This window comes from Egretta garzetta, unplaced genomic scaffold (assembly GCF_000687185.1).
Source record: "Egretta garzetta isolate BGI_Z169 unplaced genomic scaffold, ASM68718v1 scaffold59, whole genome shotgun sequence".
Taxonomy (NCBI): Eukaryota; Metazoa; Chordata; class Aves; order Pelecaniformes; family Ardeidae; genus Egretta; species Egretta garzetta.
Window position 1 is genome coordinate 3,042,886 of NW_009267230.1, and position 25,981 is coordinate 3,068,866.

Below are 25,981 nucleotides of genomic sequence, written 5' to 3' on the forward strand. Positions count from 1 at the left end.
GTACTAAATTAATGTTTTTTCTTTTGAAAAACCCGGTGTTTCAATTTGGCCCGCATATCATAATCAGTTATTACAAAACTGTGCTTTTAAATTTACGAAGTGAGCAAACAATTTAGACAAACACTGCCACTTCACCTTGATTCCTAAAAACAGAGAAGTGAGTGAGCATAGAGGGGTCTGGCCCACAGCGCAGGTCTGTGTCTGCCGCCCCGTTGGCTGCCTTCACTCAGCACGCTTAAGCAAGTGGTGCTGCTGTTTCAAATGGGTTTCAGAAAAAAAGATGCAAGAAAGAATATGTAAAACTCCATTAATTTAAAAAAAAATAAAAAAATTCTTGCAAGCTTGTTTCTAGCCTCTATGCATGTCTAAGAAGTACTAACTGCTGGTACATTGCAAATTATGTTACAAATTTTGGACTATTACAGAGAAAAATTTGAAGCACTAAATTAGGACTGATAACCCTAAGGGATGTGTGTTTAGCCAGTTTTGATGACAGATTCCCATTTATGCTGGATGGTTCAGAAAAAAAAGGAGGAACGTAAAACCTGTAAACAGAAGCCCTACTCAAGGCAACTAAATAAAAAACAGCTAGTGCCGAGCAGCTTGGTTGTTGTTTTCTTGGTTTTGAGGTGATTTTCTTCTAGATTTAGGGTAATTTTGTTGTTTGAGGCCTCGCAGATCCCAGTATCTTGCTTTGTTACGAATTCGGGGCTGACTACACGTGAAGCAGCACTGTGCCTGTATTGCCGGCAGCAAGCACTTGCCGATGCCTTTCAGCCTCTGGCAGAAGTGAACCGACAGCTGGTCTTTGCTGCAGGGTAGCCCTATGGTGAAGAAGACGAGAAAAATCGGTTACATTTTGCTGACAAATTATCTGTGTTTCTAGAATTTTAAACTGCTTTATGCCAGCTCTTACTTATGATGGCTTTCTCTTCCTTTGTATTACAGGTCAGCTTGATCCCCCCGAAATTTTAAGACTTTTAAGTGCACAGGTCACATCAAACTTCACGCAACCTTCTCTCTTGGAAAATACAGCACTCTTCTATTACTGTTCAGTGAGGCTTTACTTTTGCAGCAGACATAGCTGATCTATGTTTTTCACTTTAATGTTTCTGTTTTTAAGAACTGCTAGAGAAAGTCTAGCACCAATGATTTGTGAGTCTGGTACTTTTGCATTCTTGCAATAGTGTGTTTAAGACAAGTGCGATGGGCTGGCAGCGTGCTGCAGAGACAAGGCATGTGCGCCTACATGATCAGCTTGACTACTCTTCAATTCCTGCAACACCAGAATAAGCCAGAGACTTGGTACTATATGTACTACACTGCTGATAGGTCTGCGCTAGCTTTAATAAATTGAGATGTGTCTGATTTAGTTAGATATTACAAAATGGGGGTCCTCAGCTGTGAGAAGAGATGGCTAGGGGAACAGTCAAGGTTTGCAAAAGCTGGAAGGTGGGGGATTAGCCAAATGCAAGGCTGCTGTTCAGCAAATCCTTCAACATTAGAAGTATGGAAAGTCAATGAAACCAGTATAAAGGTAGTTTAAAACAGATAAAAGCACTTCTTTTCACAGCAGGCTGTGAACCTCTGGAACTTGCTGCCGCAGGAGACGGTGGAAGCAGACAGCATCACAGGGTCAAAAAGGGATGCAACATACTCATGGAAAAGTTCCATAAATTTAAAACAAAAGGCACTTAAAAGGGGTGCCTTTGATAGTCCTAATATGTCAGTTGGGAATGCTGGAGGAATACCATGGGAATGAATCACAGGAAAGGACTAAACTCCTGTATTCTCTCTAAGTAGCATCTTCTAATGCCATTGTTGGAGACACAGTATTGGGCTTCATTGACCACTGGCCCACCCAGTAGGGCATTTCTTATGTTTTACTGGCCCCTTGAGGTTTTATTCACAGAAATAACTATTACTAATCTGTGTAGGCAGTATTTATCTGAGTCTGTCTTTCTGAACATGAGAGGGACAGGAGATAAGCAGACCAATTCAACCCTGGGGCAAAACATATGCTAAAGATCTTTCAACAGCAGGAGGAGTGATGCATCACTCTCAAGTGTATGCCAGATCTGCACTGCCCTCAGGAGTCAGCCTCTTGTCTCATTTCCAGATGGGACCCTTACTGCTGACTTGCGAAGAGGGAAGAATCCTCTTCCAAAAGGCCCTTGAAGGCTCTGCCAGAAGGACTCTGAGCTGCTGCTGTTCTTACCTGAGGGTACCTGCTGGATACTGCAGTACACAGACTACAGATAAAGATACCCTTCTGTAAGCTTCTTCCCTCCCGCTGCCACTTCTCTTCTGGGCTATTGCCATCTAGACAACTGGGCTCCTGGGCCCTTCAAGGACTCTCTCCTTGAAGGACACCCCGAGTCACAAGATGATTTCTCTCCGCCTCTTCATTTTGGGGACAGTCTCACCACGTGGGACATTGGATTCATAGTGCCAAGACTGTATCTGGGTTCACGGTCAGTCAGATTTTTCTTACAGTGTCTCTCACTTTGCTTGCTTGCCCTCCCAGTCTGGAATTTGCAGTTCCCATAGGGGTATCTGTCTTAAGAAATGGCATTTGTTTGGACTCACAGCATGCCCTTCCAAGGCCCTAAAAGCAGCTTGTGAGTTAACCAAAACAGGTCAATACAAGCAGACCTATTAATTTACTTGTGGCATCGTAAATTAGGGATGCATGCTCAGAGAACTGCATTCCCCATCATGGGAACAGCCAGTAGGGCTAGAGAACGTGACAACGTGATTCTGCCAACAGTGCAGCTGAGCAGTAACAGGTAGGCTGATCTATAATTACTGAGCCTGTAGTATTCACAGCTAGATGATAAAATGGGTCAGCTCCCAGTTTTTGAAGAATCTCAGCACAAATGGAGAGCTTTTTGGAAACTGTCTGATGCAGGTGTATTATCATACCTGTACTTCTCCTGCACTCTTGAAGATTGCATTTCTGATGCTCTGTGGGCTTGGGTTTATCCACACACATACTGTCATCTTCAGTTTCATTAGTTTCTATATTCATGCACTTCACAGTTCTTTGCTGAATGCCCCCTCCACAAGAAACAGTGCACTGAAAGAGAGTAATTTTAACATATATAAAAGTCTTTTACATTGTGTAATATGCTAATACTTGAGCTGTAATGTGACAGAAAGCTAAAAATGCCCTATAATCCAGAACCAATGACACTAAAGTACTTTGTGTACTGCATTCTCCATCCAGACACCACCATGGTGGATCGTGGCCAGATTTGGCAGGATACGGTAGAGGGCTAAACAGTACAAATACAGCATCTTGGAATGCATAACTGGCGTAAGAGGACTGTTTTCTAAAGAGGAGGAAAGAGGATGATCTGAAATGCCAGCGCTACAAAGTAAGAGAGTAGTCATCCAAATTAGTACCGCACACTGACATTTTTTGTTTCCTGTGTTTTCTCACTATCTAAATTGAACATGAATAATCAATTGCAAAGTTAGGTCTAGAAATGACCAAGCTGAAGATGTCAAAAAAGCTCAGTGAGATGTTTTTAATTTGGTGACATTTTACACTGTGGTTACCCTTTCTTTATGTCCACGAAACAACTGCCAGCTGCTTGTTCTGGCTGTGCACAGATGTCCATAAAAAAAGAACATTTTCAAAACATGTTCCTGTACTATTCTGTAAATGTATTTAATTCTTCTGACATCCCACAGGGTCTGAGAATTCCAATTAATTTTAAAATCTTTTTCTCTTCAGATAAATAGTGGCCAGCAAGATAAATACTTCAATGGCTAGAGAATGCCAGCTAATGAAGTGCAAGAGATGAAGACAGAACGCATACCTCTTCAATTTTTCTGCGAATTATCCTTTCTATAATGTATATCTCTGTGCATAAGACACAATATTACTGGTGTGAAGTACATTAAAAGATCTTAGGTACTCCTGCGGGAACTTTAGATTAATGCTTAAAATAGTTTTTTTATAAAGTAAAATAATGGGATTAATAAATCAGTAAAGTAGCTGCTCTACATTTTGGTATTCTGTTGCTTATTTTATTCATGCCCAATATTTTCACTTCCATATTTAAGTGTTACACTAACTCTACATTACATTATACTCATACCCCGTCTAATGGCTTTGTGTCAAAAGCAACTCATTAAATTTTCTGTGTTAAATGACTCTCCATTATTTCCTTATTTGTGGCTCCTGGCTTTTGGTGTACCTTCAATGTTCGCTTCTGCTGTGAGGACTATTTGTAATGTATGAATAGGTTTATTAAGGGAACTGGAAGGAAAGGTTTATTAAATATACCAGTTTCTTTATAACTAAACATGTATTGCAGATACTGGAAGGTTCCCCAAAGATACATCCCATATTTGTCAATTAGATTTCCAGAAGCCAAAGTAGAGGGGTATTGGTCAAAATTCAGAATTTCTGTTTGTGTGGGAAGTCCCATATTCCACAAAGTTGCTTTAAGGGTCATTCCCCAGCACCCCAAAAAATAGTCTCGAACAGTGAAACATTGCAGTGACTGGAGAGGCTCTGGAAGCACAGACAGACCAAACAGCCTGGTTGCACTTGGAAGGATTCAGCTAGGCATGTATCAGGGACTTCTTTTAGCAATTCAGTCTTTTCTCTCCCTCTCTAAAGATGCTCTTGTCCTATCATCCTCTTAAAATGTTACCTTATTGTATATCTAACTGAACATGGTTGAATTTACTACCCAGTATCCTCTTCCAGTGGAAAATTTCAAATGAGTAATGGAAGAATGTCAATGGTAACTCCTTTTTTATTAGAAAAGGAAAAAAATCCCAGCCCTCCATCCAACACCTAATGCAATGACAAGAAATAGAAGCTACAATGTCTACCACCTGAAGGAACTGAGATGGCCTGGCTCTGAAATGTTTAGTACCATTTTCAAAAGATCCTCCTCCTTTGTAGCTCCAGCTATGCATAAGAAGCCATGCCAGCCACAGGCACAGAGGTTCACAGAGAATTGGATAATATGAACAAATATAGCCAACTCAGTACAACAAATAAAACAAAAAAGAACTGAAACCTACCAGGCCCCATGCCTGATTAATCCACTGGGTACAAGGTTGCCTGTTACATGATGCAATGGCATTAGGTCTTTTTGTCCAGTCACAGTAGCCTTCTTTTGGGCAGTAGATATGTCGCTTTTGCTGGCCACCACCACATGTTCTTGAACACTAACAAAAGACATGCACGAATCCATGAGGAGAGAGGTGGGAATGAATGAGAACCCAGAAACAGACCATGAAGACAGTAGGAAATGTCCTCCGTTTAGAAATGTGGAGCCACAGGTACCAAGAAGCATGTTGCTGATACGCATCATTTAGAAAGATGTACAGTCTAGCCTGCATATCAAGTCTTACAACCTAGACATGAAGAAAAGCTCTGCACTGAGACATTTATTTCATCATATACTTGGAAAGAGACAGGGAAGAAGCCATAATTGGTGCAAAATACTTAGTGGGAAAGCTGTCCCTGACACATATTAATGCAAGTTATATAGGACAGCATTGAAGTGGCAATGCAGAACAGACAACACAGAACTGCTCATGCAGCACCACCAGCAACAGTAACTTCTCTAACAAGAATGAGATTGGAGGTTATGGGTCTGCAGGATTAATCTGCAATATTTACTGAAGTTCATGAGATGCAACATCTCATTTTTATGAGGTGGCTGGGGACATTGAAATGCACCAAATCCATACACTAAATTAACTATTTTGCAATAAAAGCATTACACAAAGACAGTGACTCGGGTTATTTTTTAAATATTCATTTGTCTACATGCCAAGTATTACTTATCAACTGATTTTTTACTGTTATTCACTCAATCTGCAGTAGAGCTTGCTTGAAATACACAAAAGATTTCATACTCTGACATGAAGTAAGGCAACAGATATACTTTGAATAAAGCATTGTTCCTGTCCTACAAGGAACTGCATCCCTATGGACACAGGACCAGAGCTGACATCTGATAAATTAATCTTTTCAATCCAATTCTGCCCAGTATCCTTAGCATGAGGACAACTACCATGGTTGAAGAATTGTTTTTATAAAAGATTTTAAGTGGCAAATGGGTGCAATCATTTGGCTACTTTTATTTTTTCAACCCTTGCTGACTGCTCTGACTGGAAACCCACATCCTGGTCCCCTCCTTACTGCAGGTGTCATTTGTCGGTGGCCTGTGAGGAAGCAATGTGATCGCTTCCCTTGAAATCCAAATGCTTCAGGTCTGCAGTGCCACAAAAGTTGTGGTGCTTTCCCCAAAGCTGCTTTTAGTGGGAGTAAACACTGAAACGTAATCAGACCATGTGCTTTAGCTGACAGAAATATGTGCCTGGCTGCCTATGAGTTTGTTGGCACAGATTTATGTTACTAAGTGACTGAAAAGTCGGATTTATCTTATGTCCAATCTTAGTCTCTGGCCACATAAAATTCCAGCCCAAAAGGAAAATTCTAAATTAGTCATAATGGGAAAGCAACATTAAAATGGCAGCAAAAGGATCAGTCTGAATGAATCGCATTTACTGATCTTGTAGGATAGATAAAACAAGTCTTCTTTCAGGCCATCTGCTTCCCTCTTTCAGGTTATAGCAATTTCCAGCTCTAGCTGTCCATCACACACAATCCTAAGAATGATTCTGGGAAGTCTTACAAATGCCTACGGTAATTTTTGCTGTAGCTGTACACAAGGACTGCAGAGCCTCTGAGTGATACTAGTTGTGCTTCTTCCTTTGAGGGGAATTCTACCTAACAGCGTGGGATCTAACAGTCACTGTTACTTGACAGCTATTTGCTCATTCCCAAAGCTTCTTTTAAAGAACAGTACCTCATTCCAGGGCTCCACGCGCCACTGCAAGCAAGGCTCCACGTTGCAACTAGTGCTGAGTTGTGGTTTATATCCGAGTAATTGGCAATGAAAAGGCCTTAGAAGTCGCTTTTCACGAACATCAATGCAGTGAACATCTCGGGTCTTGAAACCGCCGCTGCAGTTAGCAGAGCACTGTACAAAAAGTAGAAAGGGGCACATCTCCAAATGCTGCTCTGCTGAGCAGCTGTCCCTTCCCCAGTCACAGAGGAGGAGGACAGCCGGAGCTCTAAGCATCCTGACTCACGGGGAATTTCCAGTTTACCATAACAACAATCTGTTAATAAGCTTAAAAACTGGTTTTCATCACAGCCAATCAGAACACACCACACAAATATTTCCCTCTCTTCACTGGAACATCTGTTAATAACATGAATGCATATTTAATTAGGAAATCTTGCCAGCTATTTCCAAAAATGTCATAGTGAAAGACTCAATTCAATAAATACAATGAACAAATCCTATATGCAGGGAAATTGTCAGTTGTTTAGTTGTTTCTGAGGGAGGGAGGGAGAGAGGGAGGGAGAGAGGAAAGAGGCACCGGTGCCTAAGCTGATTTCTCATTCAGCCATGGGAGAGGCCAGTGTCCATGGCAGCAGATTGCTCAGCCTGGCTACACTGCTCCTCGGCTTAGCCGGTAGACTTGAGCTGCTGCTCATACCACTGGGAGATGGTGGGACTCATCCCACAGCAGCAGTTCCCGCCCTCACCTTCCTCGCTCCTCCATGGCACCAGGAGGATCCATACCCCAAGAGCAGCCCAGGCGTGACAGAATGGGAGAAAAAGAGAGAGGAGAGACAGCCTGAGCCTCGCTCACTGCCTGTGAAATCACTTCTCAGCTTGCAGCTCCACTGGCGAGCCAGATGAGCCCTTCCAGACTCCTGTTTCTCCCCAGAGCTTGCTCCAAGGTCTCATGCAGCAGCACCAGGTTGTGTCCCCACCTACCAAAGCCCAGGACCTCTCCTGCTGCTGAGGAAGGACTGAATTTGCTACCCAAAGGATAAGGACAAATATACATTTAATTATTTTGCCTTCATCTGGAATTAAAGCCAATTCTACTGATACCACTGAATAACCTTAGATCAGCCTTCATCTTTACCGCCATGATGCAATGTAACAACTGATGCTGTTTTCCTTCGCATACATAAGCATTCTTCAGTTGAACAAGGAAACTGCATATAATACTTCCCCAGGAGAGCTGAAGGATGAATGGAAGGGGAGCCTGTGCTCTTGTTTACTGAAGCTTCTGTCCCTCTGGATAGAAACAATGGACAGAAGCAACCACAAGAAACTGAGTATACACAGCCCCAAAATACATGAAACTGTATTTAGTATTAAACTTCGACTTTAAGATCTAGTCTGAAGCCTTTCTCCCTTCCCTCCTTTTCTTTTCAGGGAGGGCAACAAATAGATAAAAGGAAAGGAACAGACAAAGATGTACTAAATTAGCAGGGTAATATAGCCACCTTGCTGTAATAAGGTGACATAAAAATGTTTGAAATGAGTGATGAGGAAAACAATTGTCACTTGCAAAAGCAAACAAAAAAAGCCATTTTTATATAGGAAATTGAAATCAGGTTTGTATAGTTCAATTGCTGGAAAATAAGGGTGGCTAACACAACTGATATCTGCTAGGAAAAGCCTTTTGTCTCAAATTGGCCTCATAATTGGACTGACACTTTAAAACATTTTTTTCCTATAATATTTTATCATTAAACCTGATTTCTAGCTACTTTCTGTGACATAACTATCATCTACTTGTTGCAATAGCAATAACATTTATGAAGAAAAATGAAGGTGAAATATGCCCTACTGCAACTGGGGCTGCAGAATGTCTATGAATCATTTAAAATTAATTTTGAAGGCTTAAATGTGGTTATATAATGCCTTGGCCTTTCCCGGACTTTCTAAAGAACCATGTATGTCACGTATAAATCAACTCTATGTCAAAGACCTCAATAATATAACACAGGTTTTGTAACTATAACCTTTTCTTTGTATCTGAATCAAAATTGTCCCCAAAAACCAATACATATTGAGAAAGTTTGGGAGATCTATCTTTTTCTTTATTAAATCAACATTATTTCAAATAGAATTTTTAGCTTTCCTCTTTTGATTCTTGAAAAATAACCCACTGTTTGAAGCCCCAATTTTAGACAGCACGAAGAAAATATATAACAAGCTTCAGGAAGTCACCAAAGTCCTTCCAGGTGCTCATCACACATCTTAGAATACCCAAAAAGAACTCAAACACAATTCCTTGAGTTTCACTTACCACCTTGGACACATTCCCATCTCTTAATCAGGCCTCTGTACATAACTGGGACCAAATAAGACCCTGCCCATAGCAGGCATTCTCCCCAGTACATTTTTTCTTTAGTTTTTATACTGTAAAACTTCAGGTTTTATGAATGTTTACGAGGTTACATGAATGGGGAACAGACCATGTCACACAAGAGATAATACACAGTAGCAAGGGTGAATAGGAACATGCTAACTCCCCCTCCCAAATTCCCACTTGCTTCTTAAAATTAAGATATGTCCCTGGGAGGCACAGATCAAAAAGATGCCACATGCAAATAGGTACAGCTTTGCCCTAGGCTCTCCACAGAACATGGACGGCGAGCTGTGCTTCAGCTCAGATGCAAGAGTTAACAAGCACAACGCCCCAACAGGAAGAACAGAATTCACAGCGGATGCGTTTCCATAAATAACTTGGTCAGGAAATTAGGAAATTAGTGCTGAATGGTCAATGGGGAATCATGTATGCATTCACTGAGTAAATAATTATTTTTACAATGAAGTATTTAGAACTCCCCACTCTTTGAAGTTAGCAAGCTTACTGTTCACACACAGCTCTGAATGAAGTTACCTTGCTCCAATTTCCTGTTTTCCAGCTAGCACACGGGCGGAGATAACATTTTCTTGCAGGATCAGGCTTTTTCATGTGCTGACAGTGAGATGTGTTCTTGCTGCTGCACTCCACGTGTCTCCAGAAAGCCCCCATTCCACAGGTGGTAGAGCACTGCACAAGGGTGAGAGGAAAGCCCGGGGCAAACTCAAGGTTAGTAAATCATTTTGGAAACAATCCAGGAACCTAAACGTAAACATTTAGAGTGATTTTAGATGACCCAGTTTATCATCTGAGATACTCAAAAGAAGATCTCAAATTCACCTAAGTGTTACTTAAGGTGCTGAAAGAGGTCTTTTTGTTGCTTTGTTAAGAAAATAACAATTCTGATTTACACCACGCACTGCTCTTTGGCAAACTCCTGCTTGCTGAGACATTAGAAATCTGTACCAGCTGTTCCACTGTTTACTTCTGTCATCTTCGGGGATCCAATGCAAGACGTCATTGCATCCAATCTTCAGCACTGATCCCTCTCTATCCCTAATACTGCTGCTAAGATATTCAGCTAATTGTGTGCATGATGCTGAAAATCTGAAATAAACTGTGTGAGACTGTTGGGAAGACTGCACAGGAAAAGGATTTTTGAAATGATGGAATTCAGAGAGTGGCTAAGCATTTCCAACATTTGGGAAGGTCTTGGTGTCTGAGCTAAGAGAATATTGATCATGCCAGTCCAGATCCCAAGAGTGCACACTCCACCAAAAAAGTAACTATCATTTTTGCTGAAGCAGGAAGAGGTAAAAAGTGGCTGTAGACACCCATTTACCTTTTTCTCCCTTAAAAAGGGAGGAACAGTGAACTGTATGCATAGAGTCAAATCCAACACATGCCAAGCGGCCTGTAGCTGGCACAAGAAACAGCATAAATAATCTCACATTAAATCAGCAAAATGATGAAAAGATCAACTGCTATTGTGTGGTTTGAAGTCCCTACACAGAATTGGGAGAATTAAACAGGGAAAGCTGTGTAAGTGTCCTTGGAAGGATAAGGAAAGCTAAGCTGAAGCTAAGGCAGGGAAAAAAAAAAACATTGAAGACATGGAGCTGTAACCAGATTCACTGAGAGAAAGGGAAAAATGGTTAGTGGTCACAACAAGGAATTTTTGAAAAATTGCACATGATGAAGAGTGTGTATCAGCAAGGCCTCTGCAGCATGCCATCTCCAGCTTCTAAGAATCCTGGGACATCTGTCCAAAAGGCCTCAAATATCCTGTAAAAGGGGACTGCATACCACCGTTCAGTTTTCAGATAGTCACATATTTATCTAAGACAACTTGTCTGTTCAAGAGGATGGACTGTCCTTGTCTTGGTTGCTGACCCTTTGATGTGTGCCCCCAGCCCTGCTATACCACCATGACAACACCAAGACCTTACTGAAGGGCTGCTTAGTCTTTGACCAAAGCCCCATTCTGAGCATTCATGAGAAAACCAAAGATAGCTCTGGGGAAGATGCTGGGCAGATCATACTTACAAAGGTTTATGTTCTTGTCTGAGGGAGGTGAAATGCAGCAGGATTCTTTCAAAAATTGTTGTGTGCAAGTACAGAGCCAAGAGAGGAAGGCATGATGCAGCAAATAGTACTGGGAGAAAGCTTTAGCTTTCTTGACCATTGTTTGATGTTACATAAAGGACACCAATTGCTCTGGAGTTCAGGAAGACTTATTTCTTTTCCCTTTTGTCATTCAGGAACCAAGACCTCCTCTTGTCACATGAGCTGTCTATTACAGAGGGAGGAAGTGCACGTGACTTTTCATGACCAGTAACAGAGGTGCAGAATGAGCAGATCTGGTGGTAATGTGGTATCTTTGGTACCCAGAAAACTCTTAGAAAGGGAAAAGTGACAGCCCAGAATGACCTGGGGAAGTAGTAGGAAAGAAGTTAAAAGTTACACAGAGGCTCTGGTGTTATTTGGGACTGTTTTGCTCTACTCTAATTAGTGCTCTCCCTTGATAGGTAAGCGTCAACAGCGTTATGGGACGTGTCACACCATTTAATGTCAGTGACTATCACTATTGTTGGGCACTATTTATTTGCTAGTATAGACATACCCTAAGGAGCAAAGAAATGTCAGAATATTGACAGTCGCTAAAAAATAGAGAGCGTAGCAAGAGGTTCAACTAGGTAGATGCAACGATCTTGAAATACCAATGCCTTGGAGAGATGTCATCAAAAAACAGGCACGAAGTTTTACTGAGGACAGGTAAGTAGAAAAAACAAAAATAAAGTAGGAAATTGTAGCCTATAAATGAATTAAAAGTAATGAACAGTAAGAAAAGGTTTTGTGAACGTTAGAACTAAGGTGTGGGGAGGAAATACAAAACTTTTATTTTATAAGGTATCAGATGACTGTTTACAGAATCGCAGAATGGTTGAGGTTGGAAAGGGCCTCTGGATGTCATCTGTCTGACCCCCCTGCTCAAGGAGGGCTACCTACTGCCAGTTGCCCAGGACCACGTCCAGATGGTTTCAGACTATCTCCAAGGACAGAGATGCCACAAATTCTTTTTTTCACCACCTTTTCTTCTTTAAGCTTGAAAAAAATAGAAAAGCTAATCTGCCAGGCTTCATATAAAGTTAATTTTAACAAGAAACGATAGCTTGAATGAGAAGAGCAAAAGATTTATACTAAAACCCTAAAGAATAGTGAAGTAAGTTAGATGCATTAAGTACCCTTGAACTGACAGCATCAATTCAGTGAAACCAAATGTATTGACCTTACCTCAGTATTCATTCACCTGTTCTTCAATAATCTTTGAACTATTAAAAATTATTTTTATAAGACACTGGGAAAATCCCCAAGGATTACAGAAGAACATCTTTTCAAGCTATCTTTAGAGAAGAAAAAGGCAGATCTGTGGACTAAAGAAACACTTCACCTAACTTTACTTCACAAGAAGATACAAAAGCAAATTATTAAACAATCAAGATCAAAACAGAAAATACTAACACAAAGATGATAACACAGTAAAACAGCCCAAATGTACCTATCCAAAACAAATCACTTAAGTCAATGTAGTATCAGGTCTCTGAGCAACCTGATCTAGTTGAAGATGTCCCTGCTCATTGCCAGGGGTGGGACTAGATGACCTCTAGGAGTCCCTTCCAACCCAAAACATTCTATGATTCTATGATCCTTCTCTGACAGTGATACCTGGCTTAATGAAAACAGAAAGCCAGCTAATGTGATGCATTTTGACATGATCTTATAAAGCATTCTTTTAGCAAATGATGGAAATATGGTTGAGGTGAAATAATGACAAGATTGGTGCACAGCTAACTGAAAAACTGTAATAAAGTGGTCCTCAGTGACTCAATGTCAAAATGAAAAGACATTTCAAATACGGTCCTACAGGGCTCTGTCCAGAGTCAAGCTCTCTTCAGTATTTTTCTTAACAAACTGCATGATGAAAGACAGCATGCACTTATAACATTTGTAGATGATGCCAAGTTGGGAGAGTTGGCAGGAATGTTGGAGGACACAATCTGAACTGAAAAACATCTTGCCAAGTTGAAAAACTGTAAGAAAACAGTAACCTGGAAATCAAAAACATATACAAAATCCCACATTTAAGGAGAAGTTTTTATACTTATATACACACACACACACATATATACACACCACTAACAAAACTGAGAACATCTGCTGATCTAGAAATACTGTATTAAGGGATCTGGGTTTTACAATGGACCACGAGTTGAAAAAATCAAAGTGCGATGGTTACAAAACAAGACAAATCTCATCCCAACATTCACAAAGATTTATATGTAACTTACATAAAATGATAGTTAATTATTCCGTTTTATTTGCCAGGTGTCAGCTGGGCCCATAATGAACATCACAGATGAAGAAATATATGATGAAACTGAGCAAATCCATAGAACAAAGTCACCAGATGTTTAGAAAACACGAGGAAAATATTAAAAGAACCAGGCTGTTTTGTTTAGAAAACAGATCTAAAAAAAGTTATTAAGAAGACAACTATGTTCCATGGTCTGCATATAAAAATTAGAATCTTCATTTTCAGTACAGAAAATGTTGGTTATATACAAGGAAAATATTTCTAATGCAGGTAATGAATGACTAGGACAGACTACACCATCTCTGCATGATAGACTTCTGTTTGGGATGTGCTGGGCTTGGGATCACAACCTTTGCCTGGACTTTCTCTTGCCGGCTCTTTCACCCAAGCAGATCTAAATGCAGGTCTCTGGGCATGCGCAGAAGGAAATGCTTTACTTGTCTCACTTGAACATGGGAAGCTAAAGCCATTCTCATCTGGCCATGGGAAGGCACAAGATGAAACTTCAGACTGCCATCAGGAGTGTGTGTCCTGAACAACTGCTGATGGGTGGTGACAGAGCAGAGGTCTTACCTGCTGGCTGCATCCAGGCAGAGGCCACCAACAGGATCTCGGTGGTATAGCTGTGTCTCCACTGTCATAGGATACACTAAGTTGTCTCTTGCTGTCCTTTTTAGCCCTGCATTTCTGCATTTACATTCATTTGCATCATTCCAGGCAGACCCAAGAGCAAACAGGTATTGCAAAACAGACCTTTGATAGCCTTCTCTATCAATACTGAGACATGGAGGCAGGTCAGCGCAAGGATGTTTCCAGATCTAGACCCTTGGCTGTACTGATTAGCTTGGTTAAAAAAGGCCATCAGAAAAATGAGGTAACTTGTTCAGATACCAGAATCTCTCACTTTAGGCATCATGGTCTGAAGAATACAAAATCTATTAGCATAAAAAGAACTCTGCTTACATAAAAATAGGATTTTACAGTGGGAAAGATATTAAACAGAAGTGTATTCTACATTGCCTTATTATAGTTGCTGGAATTAGGTGATTGCCCCCTCACCAGCCCTGACCCCACAGAAATTACTATCTCAGGACACAGCAATATAACAGCACAGAAACCTAACTGTCAAAAAGCCTGGTGCTGGGTATTGGTAAAGGAAAGCCAATAGCAATATGCAAAAAAATAGTAAGCACTTTTCTGAGGCCATATAAACCTCTGCAGTCTATATTACTCCTCCACAGAAGAAGTTACCCAAGCAATATAACCATTAAGTAATGACCAGGGATCAGGGGAAACTGGAATAAGTTATCACCTTTCAGAACAAGTATCTTCCAGATGCTTTACACCTCAAAAGAGTTTTCAAACTCCCTGTACTTGTTTCATTTACTCAGATAGAAAGACAGCACTTTCAAAAGTGAGTATGACAGGATGTTAACACTTGTTTTGACTGAGTTTCATTACCGTCAGAAATTAAAAAGTTCATTTTGGCACAGCCATTAATGCAGATAAAATAACTGTTCATTTCTATGTTCAAACAAGACACAGTGTAACACTGTTAATTATCAGCTGCTGTATCCAAAGACACTGTACAACCACAATCATTGGCCTGACGATTCTAACTTCTATGCCAACCAGACAAAATGCTTTTACTTTACCACTGCTACCACCCAGTTCCAATATACGATCACCTAAACTAATCACCAAAAGGTGCAGAACTCCATGCTACAATGTATCCCCATGGACACGTGCTGGACAAATTATAAACCCTGGATATACCAGTTTAACTTTGGACTAATATTCTTATCTTTTCCTTCTAGGTTCAAACTGGTTTTACCAGGCAGAATGCTGCTCTGAGTTTGGAGGTATTTGCTTAATGGTAGACACAAACCCTAATGGTGGGATGAGATAGAAATGCACCACAAAAACCTGTTATGTTAATGGCCAACTAAAAATACCTTTAATTATCCGTGTTACTAATGTGCTTTATATAGGAGTAAAGCTAGATTACCTATATGACCCTGGTCACACACTAAGTTGGAAAACACACATAATTTAGAGACAAGTGATATGTAAGTGAAGGTTAGAACACAATAGCACACCTACAGCTAACTTGCATTATGTATTTATTTGGAAATGCAAGCATATTCATTTGGTGTCTCTAGGATTCATCTAATAGCTTTTTTTTTTTTGCTGTGCCCTAAAACAAAACTCTTTTGAGATATTTCTGGTTACAGGCAAACCTGAATGCTGTGTCCCTGGAACAGTTATGCACAGTTTTGCAGAATCCATAAATACAGGCACATTCTGTGTAAGCAATCTAGCATTAGATACACCGAGTTACCACGTTTTTTGTGACATGTATGTAATCCAAATGTGTAATACTCATTTCAGATAACTGTGACAAACTTTATTTCCTCTGCCGTGGTTCAGATGGCTGTTCACACTCTCCACTTCTTATGAGTTAAAAATAACTTACCTCACTCCAGTTGCCTACTATCCAGTAGGCATCACCAGGCAAACTGTTGGATGTTATTAGGTGGTTGTTTGGTGTGACATTTGTCAAAGCCTGCTCAGATGCTGCACTTTGGTTCCTGAGAACATGCTCGTGAGCTGATGACTGTGTGCTGGAGGTTAGGGTGTCATGTAGCTTCATTTCTCTTCTGTTGTCAGTCTGGTCTCTCAGTACATGACTAAACACTGTGGGCATTATTGTAACAGATGCTTCTTGGGTAGTTACTTCTACAACAGGCACATCGACTTGCAGACTGATATAGTTTGCTGTTGTTGGAAATGCTAGTCCTTGTGCTGCTCTGCTAACAGGAAGGAGTGTAGAAGGTTCTTGGTGATGAGATGCAGGGGTGGGCTGAGAAGTCATGCTCTCATTTTGAAGGACAGGAGAGCTGGTGTCTATGGTTGTGCTCCTGGTTCTGATGTCAGGATTGAGTTCTGTGTTGTAAAGGAGATCAACTGGTTTCTCACCACCTCCAACTGACCCATCAATGTCATCAGAGTCATCAGTTAAGTAATCATAGCTGGAAGTTATTTCTGGACTACTGGTAAAAGAGGAGACGGGAGTGTCCTCACTTCTTTGCACCTCACTTTCTACAGTAGAAACTGTCTCCCTTTCAGAAATATTTTCAGCATGCCTTACAATTTCAGTACTTAAGCTATTATGAAAAGGCCATGAAGTAGTATTTTGGTGTGAACTATTTTCAGTAGAAACAACTGGGTAATTGTAAGCATCACTTAGTCCAGCAAAATTATTTTGTAACGTTTTGTTGGCTGCCCCTTCTTCTTCTGAGACATTACCCAAAGCAGACGATGTAGGCAAACAGGGAGTTACGCTTTCAGGCTTGGGTATTTTTGTTGTTGTAGGGGACCTCGGGCTTGGTATGGGTGTTCTGCGAGGAGGACTCCATTTGGGATTAGTACTTGTTTTTCTGATTATGATCTTTCCTCTTCTGGGTGCCAGTGGGGGTATCAGAAATCTTCCGGGAGAAGGACATTGCTGGAGACCACACAGGGCCTTAGAGTTAGGTCTCTTGGAAGTATCACATGGCTCATCATTGTTTTTGGCACAAGTTACATTACGAGTCCTTACTCCACCACCACAAGTAACTGTGCACTGCAAAAGAAACAGAATTAATGTATCTCCCCTCTTTGTTCTGCTGCACATATCAATAAATATAAGTATCAAATGACATCTGTTTATAATAAAGAAGCATCATTATAAATAATAACAAAGCTTTTCATGAGGAACAAGCCCTTCATTCTAGTGATGTTCTGCTATTGTGGAGCTCATTCTCAGTTTTTAGAACAGTAAATGTCACCTTGGGGAAACAGCAGTGAAAAAAAGACTCCACAATAAAGACAAAAATATGAAAGTAATATGCTAGAATTTGATTTCTTCAGTGAATAACCAAAGTTGTTTAGCCAATACCTTTTCCACCAGGGTTATAAAAAACAGACTAAAAACCTGTCATCACAAACGTATCTGCCTGGCTCTGTGCTGGCTACTCACAGTGCCACAAACCTGCTGTGATCATCCATGCAGCTCACAGATTCTTGTTGACATTATGAAATGGATTTTTCATTCAGTCTTAGTGCAACCACCACATGCTGTCAGGGCTGCTAGCATGTCTCTCCTAAATTACAGACTACTGCAAGTAATTAACCTATCTGGCATCTATTTAAATGGAAGCACTCTTGTGTATAAAGGGTGCTGCAAGCTGAGACCCAGTTTTTCTGTGATGTTTTTCATCCTCAGCCCCACAGGCACACAGCCGTGCCTTCAGCGGCTGTCCCTCGACTGAGGGCTTTCTGAAATTTCAAGATACTTCTCTGGTTTGAGACAGTAAGGCTGGATGACTGGTTGGGTATGAATGGAGATGTTATGTACAACCTACTGGAAGTCTTCCCAAGTTGCAAGGGAGCCTGACCTAATTCAGCTGGCTTAAACCAGGTGCTCAACATGAAGTGATGAACCCTCCTGTTGCCAGCACTTTAAAACCCCTGGAATATCTAACCCCTTCTAGAGTTAGTCTAGGTCATGGGGCAGTAGAAACACCAGTGACCTTGTGTTACTGGGGCTCACTCTGTTGTTAACAGCTGTAAAGTACCATCAGCTATGCAGCAACAGGAGCAGGGAGGAAAGCAGAGTAACCTCAGAGTAGGCAAGTTCATTAGCTGTTCTGTCTGTCCTCCTTGCACTTCCAGCTGTATAGCACATTTAAAGTACTCAGAGCTAGACAAGTTTACATCAGCTGCAATTTCACCCCTGGACAAAGCATTTTGCTTATCAAGGAAGACAGCAACTAGTAACACTATGCTGTTGCTTACACAGAAATACAACACGCTTACTTTGTCAGACTGTACCATTTGGATGATTTAGATTAGCATTTGTGTGAGTTAAAAGGAATGTCTAACCTCATTAACTTTTTGGGCTAACGGCTGTCTCCCAGAATTAGCTTTGAAAATCTCTGCTTTAGATTACACAGCCATGTACCAAAAAGAGATTTCAGAATGGCTACAACACTCTATCCTCATTATCTGCCTAATTAAGTACATTCAGTTCGTAAGATACAGAATGATTTTCTAACAGCCAGGTAAGTTCACAGCAAAAGGAAGTTTTGCCTGGGTAAAATCTCTCCCTTACATTCACCAGTAAAGAACATTCTGCAATTATAAGTCTCCTGACAATCCTGTCATTTGTGCAGGAGAAATAGTCTGTCCTACTCACCCTCCCCAATTTCTACAGGTGTAGAAATTTATTTTTGTCAGTAACTTGCAAATATAATCCAACAACACACAAGCACTGGCTGTATTCTGTAGCAGCATGCTATTTCTACGTAATTGTACTACTAGCCACGTAATTCCAGTCCATTTTTTCACCGGCAGTGAAAACATGGTGGCTGCTCAATTCACAAAACAATCAACATTCAGTGGTGATGATTTGTGAGCAGCATGAACAGAATTAATACTGTCACAAAATTCTATTAGTTCATTATTTGAACCTGCTCTCAAACACAATAGTGAATTTGGTAAAAAAAAAAAAGAGAGAATTAGGAGAATGAAGGAAGAGGAGTTTTCACAAAGGAAATAGAATATTTTCAGTTGGAAGGGACCTACAGCGATCATCTAGTCCAACAGCCTGACCACTCCAGGGCTCACCAAAAGCTAAAGCAGGTTGTTAAGGGCGCTGTCCAAGTGCCCCTTAAACACTGACAGGCTTGGGGCATCGACCACCTCTCCAGGAAGCCTGTTCCAGGGTTTGGCCACCCTCTCGGTAAAGAAATGCTTCCTCTTGTCCAGTCTAAACCTCCCCTGGCACAGCTTTGAACCATTCCCCCACGTCCTGTCCCTGGATCCCATGGAGCAGAGCTAAGCACCTCCCTCCCCACGTCCCCTCCTCAGGGAGCTGTAGAGAGCAATGAGGTCGCCCCTCAGCCTCCTTCTCTCCAAACTGGACGAGCCCAAAGTCCTCAGCCGCTCCTCACAGGACCTGCCTTCCCACCCTGTCACCAGCTGTGCTGCCCTCCTCTGGAGGCATTCAAGGGCCTTCACATCCTTCTTAACTTGTGGGGCCCAGACCTGCACAGGCTGCTCATGCTGTGTTTGATGCCCCCCGGGATGGGGTTTGCCCTCTGGGCTGCCAGGGCACGCTGCTGGCTCACATTGAGCCTGCTGCCAACCAGCATCCCCAGATCTCTTTCTGTAGGGCTGCTATCCAGCCGCTCCTGTCCCAGTTTATACTTGTGCTTGGTGTTACTCTGTCCCAGGTGCAGAATCTGGCACTTTTCTGTTGGAAGTTTTAAAAAACTTAGTAAACTTAATTTTTATTGACACCTGAAACGGAAAATATTTGTTGTGCATTTGTTGTCATGATTGTCAGCTACACTGATAACTAAACTGCCTATTTGTGAGGTGAACCATGAGCAAGTTGTACTACAACAGAATCAGCATAAAACAATTTTAAAATTTCACATGACTCAAAACCTACTTTTCCCCACTCCAGAAGAAATATCTTCGTCTATTTCTAGTTTTAATGGAGAAACAGACTGCTCCACAGGTTGGGGCCCCTGAACTCTCCTTGTCTTCAGTGGAAAGTGAAATTGTGAAACACCTATAGATACCAGCATCCTAACCTAAAGAAAGCTAAGAAGCATGAGGTCCTTCCACAGATTAAAGCCTATGACAAAGTACATCAAAGCAGTGCTCCCTACTAATACTAACAAACATTGCAGAATATGTTGCAGTATATTTAAACAAATTTTGTATGCTGCAGTCATCATTTTGATGACCTCACATTCTGCAGTTCATCAGCTGCCAGTGAAATAACTGCACAATACTTATTAACTCTTGAAGGATACACAGGTATTCTAGTGCTTGTTAGGGCTTCAAATCAATAAGAAGCAAAAAGCTTGCATGCTGTGGCAAAAACAGTGGCGTTATGAACGTAAGCAATATGAATGTAAAGAATGTAAAAATGCTTCTTTGTAGGCCTACAGGCATGACACAGACCCTCCCCCTATCTGGTCAACAGCAGTAATCAGCATTACACAAATTTTTAGCACATAAACATGCTCTGTTCTACAGCCCCAAAAGCTCAGCAAGCCAAACCCCTCAAAACAGTTAACACTTGCTGAGAACTTTAGGAAGCAGGGCAGCTTTTTTTCTACTGCACAGAGGATTTGTGGAGACATGTTAACAAAAATTTAAAAAAATAAGGCAAAAAAGCAGGTCATTGGTCCTCTCTGCTGACTATAATGGGTCAGTCTGAAAAAAATGTTCACTATTACAGTTGACATTGATTTACCTCAGTCCAGTTGCTCACTGTCCAGTCAGATGGGCACAAGACATCTCTGTTGCATGACAGATGGGTCTTTGGTTTAAGCAGGTGCTGGCATTCTGTGGCAGCCAGCGCCTGCTCATCAGATCCCACCGTCTGGATGCAAAGAACAGTTCGCTTCTTCTGGCCTGTTGGGCCACACGTGGTCGAACATTTCTGCCATTCTCCTGCCCACCATCTGAAAACCAGGGGGTAAGAACCATCAGAAAACAATCCACCACAAGCACATTAAGGAAAAGATCAGAGACGACAAGAAAAAGAACCAGTAATTTAAATTGTGGGTTCAGATATATGCTTTTCATATTAAGTCCAGATCACTCAAGCCTTCCCGTCTGCCCTGTGCTCCAGTACCAGGCAGTCACTGAAAGATGACGATTCCCAGACAGCAGCAGACACAGAGTATTAAGTTTCTACAGTGCATAAGAATCCACTAAGTAAATGGTCTTTCAAATCCAAATTTGAGGAATTGATAGCAAGTTTAGTAATCTATTTACTCTCTTATTATTTATTTGCTTATTGCTACCTCAGTACAGAAGGAGTTAAGAAATGAGAATCACAGGAGAGTCTGTAATGACAGGACAGAGGTGAAGGAGGTCCCCTCGAAGGTCTGAGCAGCCAGTACCAAACAAGTGCTCAAACTGGCCCTGCTTTACCTCCAGAAGGGGAAGCAGCAAGCCACCCAACCCCAAAAACCAGGCTGGGCAGAGTTATGCTGCATGCACGCACGTGGGATCAGTGCCCTGCAGTGCTGCACCTCTGGGCGCAGTCTCTGGATCTGCACTGGGCCAGAATTTTCTGTACTTTGTTCCTTCATGAAGTAAAAATGAGCCCCTTCTGTGTCTCTCTCCTGACTAAAAATGGTCTTCTGTAGCATGCTAAGCAACGTTCCACCCAATGAAAGATAAATGTTTTGTCTAGTGCAGTATTTTCCAATGCAAAACACCTTCCTGACAGGAGTGGTCCCCTTTGTATTTGGTTTACCTTAGCCTTTCTCCAGCTTCATCTACCTATTTCTTTTCATGCTGACCCAGAATGGATCAAGTATCTGTATATCTGCCGTCCATGATAAGAAAACTTCTGGGTTTCTCTATTTGAGAAGCACTGGCATCAACTGTGACATTTGCCCAAAGATTTACCTTTATACTTAAAACACCCCCCCCCCAACTCTTTTTCCTTCCAGTTCTTGCCCTAGGCAAGAACATAGCTCCAAGCTGCTGTATAAAAAATCTGGCCCATATGTGAACTCTTAAGCCGCAAAAGTTCCTAGACAATATTACTTGTTCTCAAGTTTTGAAGCAGGTCATGACAAAGCCTTACACTGAAAACAAAACCATGATATATTTAGAAAACACCTTTCTAGACAGAAAGACAGAAAAAATTGGTTAGAGCAAAACAATCCCATTCTGGTAGATACACGGAAGTTCAATGTCTAGTTTTATACTCGTTTTTGCTCCTCGGTTTGTCTCCCATCTTACTGCATTTCTGGCTTCTTAAATTTCCTGACAGTCCCTCTCCCCTTTCCTCTGTAGTTGCCATGCTCCTTCTGTGTTTCCTGATTAATTTATTCTTCAGTTGCAAATGAGCTGTCACTGATGTGGAAGGCACTGATATCTATGCCTAATCATTGGAGGGGGAAAAAAAAGAACCAAACAGACTCAGAGCCATCAAGCTATCTATGCACACAGCTCATTTGTGCAACCACCTTGTCTTCAGTGGGATACCTACACCTACCTTCCTTCTCTTTAGTCATGTATACATAAGGCATTTCTTTCTAGATTACCCTAGAAGCCCTTTGGGGCACAGACTGTCTTGCTACATGCTCTAGAATGCAGCCCATTGCCACCACAACGCTGTGCAAGGCCTCTGGGCATTGCTGTAATGAAAGAACAAATAATTTTTCTCCTTCTCCTGCCTTCCATTGGATTGTTTCTTGCTCTTCCAGGCTTCTGCAAACAACAAAGGAAAACTAACAAATGGTTAAAAGAAAAACCGAGCGCACATCAGCAGAACACAGCAATAAAAAAGAGCAAAATATATCATGGCCACCTGAATCAAGCCATTTCAGGGTTGTTTTCATCTCTTGCATCTTCTTTCCAATTTTATCATCTCTAGTATCTTGTAAATTGCTGACACTTCACCACAAATGCAGCTTGGAGTATGTGAATTGCTGTATTAATTTTAATGAAACCAGATCACATATTTCAAACTACAGACATGCTAAGCTGACACCCCCGCCCTCACTGTTTTCAAATGACTCTGAATGAGGGTTTAGCAGTTTGCAGGTCTAAATACTGAACTCCTAGCAATAAATTATCAGAGCTTACTACAGAACCTATCTTGATCAGCAGTAATGGTGTGTGACTAACTATTGCACACAAAACGTTTTTTAAAAGCCATGGAAGAAAGTAAGGTGCTTAGGAAACTTAGGAAATCCCAGCATTAAGATTTTATCCTATTGCACCTTCATAGTCAATCTTAAATTACATTTAGTCGTGTAACTTCTTCTGTAGAGTTCTTCCTTGTTTAGTGCAGGTAACACATGGTACTGGTGAGCCAACTACTTAATTGCCTGGCACCATGTTTACCACACGCACTTCAAAACAATTCCTCTGACTGAAAATTTATTCTCACCAGTAACTGGAGTTTTTGATGGTGCATTTGCCCGTTTCCATTCTAGGGTACATGCATGTGCCTTAAAAACTCAAGCGTGAGAAACTTAACACAGAAGCACATTCCTGTCTCTTCATGGTCCCCACTGAGGGCTCCTGAACTGCGGCATCCCAGCAGAAGGGGAAGAAAGGCAAAGCAAAGATGGCAGAACATCTACCATCCATTTGTCTGTTCTGGTACAGAACGCCCCAGAGCAGGTCCTGGACCACACAGAAGGGAGCAGCACCCGAGTGAGTGCTTTGCCAAACTCTATTTATCTTGGAGCTTCTGCTGTCTCCTCACACTGCAGAGGCATAACAAAACTGGAGGTGACTGCTGAGCACACATCCAGAATTAACACACCAATCTGAGGTCCAAACATGCAACTTCTAAGTTGAAGTGATCAAGTTGTTGAACCTCCAAGCTGCAAGCTAAAGAGTGGAGGGCACTGCCAGACAGATTTAGCTTTGGGCAGGTTATAAACAAGGCTTTCTTAAGATCACACATACAGAGAGATACTTGGCAAAGAAAAGAATATGGGGAAGAAAACGAGGATGTAGCTGTGCTGATAGTGGTGAGAGACTGGGACAAGTTGGTGCAAACTGAAGCCTGATAGGAGTTGCCATCTAATACTTGTTCCTACCTCTGGTTTCTGATGGCATTTACCATTTCAGCAACTGAGTGGTTCTTAAATATTAATGTATCACCTGGTCCCTGCAAAGTGACAGGACTGTCTTACCTCCACAGGCAGGCACGGCATGGTAAGATTGTGGTAGCATACAAACCAGCAAGCAAAATGCATGATTCGGGTAATTAATTTGTGCAAGCATTAACTTTCCCAAGGCTGTCAAACTAGAGAACAGTCTGTTATGGTGAAAACATAACTTCAGTTAGTCTTCAGCTGCAGTTGTGAGTGCTCAGCTCTTCTGCAATCCAGCCTGGGACAGAGGTAGGGAGAAAATCTGATTCTCTCAGGTGGCATTCAGCTGCCTTAAATAAGACTTCTCTCTTTTCCTCCCATGCTGTTTCCAAGGTCTGTAACAATTAAGGCGGGCCCTAACAGCCTTGTTCATTATACAATCCTCATCTACACCTAGATAATGTTGTGCTGAATTAGGCATGGGTCCGGTTGACAAAGCAGATGCACAGGATTTTGGCACCAAAGTTTGCTATAATCATGCCTATGGGGCTGAATGTTCCCTCCCTCCCACCACACTGTGTCGCACCTAAAGAAAGACTGTCTTCTTTCACTGTGTATTTGTTTAGCACCAGGCACAGCAGATACCAACAGGACACTGATTTTTACTCTGTGTCTTACAAGAGAAACAAGACCTACTATTCTTCTTATGCTGTTGGAGTCTACTAAGCAGTCTGGAAGCAGGACAATACAGTAACAGCAGATAAAAAGCAGGAGATCCGAAGTACTTGTAAAATAATCTATTTATGGTTACTCTGTTCAGATGGGCAGCCAGGTTAAAAAGGCTCCAGGCAATTTTCTTTAGAGGAGAGAGCAAAACTTTTATTCACACCACCATAAGCAGTAAAATCTCACTCTTTTTCTTCAAGTAGTATGTATTGATTTTTATCATTAACACCTATGGAGCTAAATACCTGCCTACCAAAGAAACACATAACTGGAAACCATATTCCATAGCATAATGTGGAAAAAAGCATGCACTTATCCTGCAGTCTCATTGCACTCCTGCTCAGCAGTATCTCTCAAGTTTTACACAAGCGGCTATATGACATTTTAACTCTCAACTGTTCAGCCATCTTTATTTTGTTCCGAGTCAACATGTGGCATGCATGTATTGCAACATTCTAAATATTTTATTTGTTTTGCTCCAGATTCTTTTAGTAGAAAGTGTGCGGAAAATGAATGTAGACCAAATCAGCTAACAAACAAAAATGTTAAGGCTTGGACTTCTCAGAAGCCTGTCATTTAAACAGTTTATAATTAACTTTCTGAAATGAAGTAATGTGATAAGACCTGGTTTGTGAGAGTCACAAACATTATGGTAATGTTAGACTTTGCCTGTAGCTACCATTCGATAAATAATCTAATTCTGATTTAGTGGTCTAGTAGCTAGTTTCATGGTAGCATGTTTTCCATCAGTGGGATTTAGCAGATCATAGGAGAGAGGGTTAAGCAATATAACATCCTTCTTGTTTTAGACAGGATGTTCTTATAAAGAAGCTGGTTCACTGTTGGGAAGCATGAGATCATATCACAGTGTCAGTCCTGTGGCTGCAGCATTAACCAAAGGTCCCCTGCAGTGCTGTGTTTAACAGCACTGTCCTCAACTCTAGCACAGAATTTAGCCACCTCTCTGCAGAACACTTGGTCTTCAGCAGCTTCATATGAGCATTCAGTTATCCTGTATCAT

General features: G+C 41.3%; 1 protein-coding gene across 1 annotated transcript in view; it reads right to left on the bottom strand.

Moving 5' to 3' along the window:
* Nucleotides 1-588: 588 nt before the first annotated feature.
* ADAMTS12 (ADAM metallopeptidase with thrombospondin type 1 motif 12) overlaps nt 589-25,981 on the bottom strand; it is a 178,410-nt gene continuing 153,017 nt past the window's right edge. The window contains exons 19-24 of the mRNA XM_035902749.1: nt 20,913-21,123; nt 16,074-17,222; nt 9,760-9,912; nt 6,849-7,022; nt 2,926-3,079; nt 589-824 (exon numbers count right to left, since the gene is read on the bottom strand). Of these exons, the coding sequence (XP_035758642.1) occupies nt 589-824; nt 2,926-3,079; nt 6,849-7,022; nt 9,760-9,912; nt 16,074-17,222; nt 20,913-21,123 (2,077 nt within the window). The remainder of the gene's footprint in view (nt 825-2,925; nt 3,080-6,848; nt 7,023-9,759; nt 9,913-16,073; nt 17,223-20,912; nt 21,124-25,981) is intronic.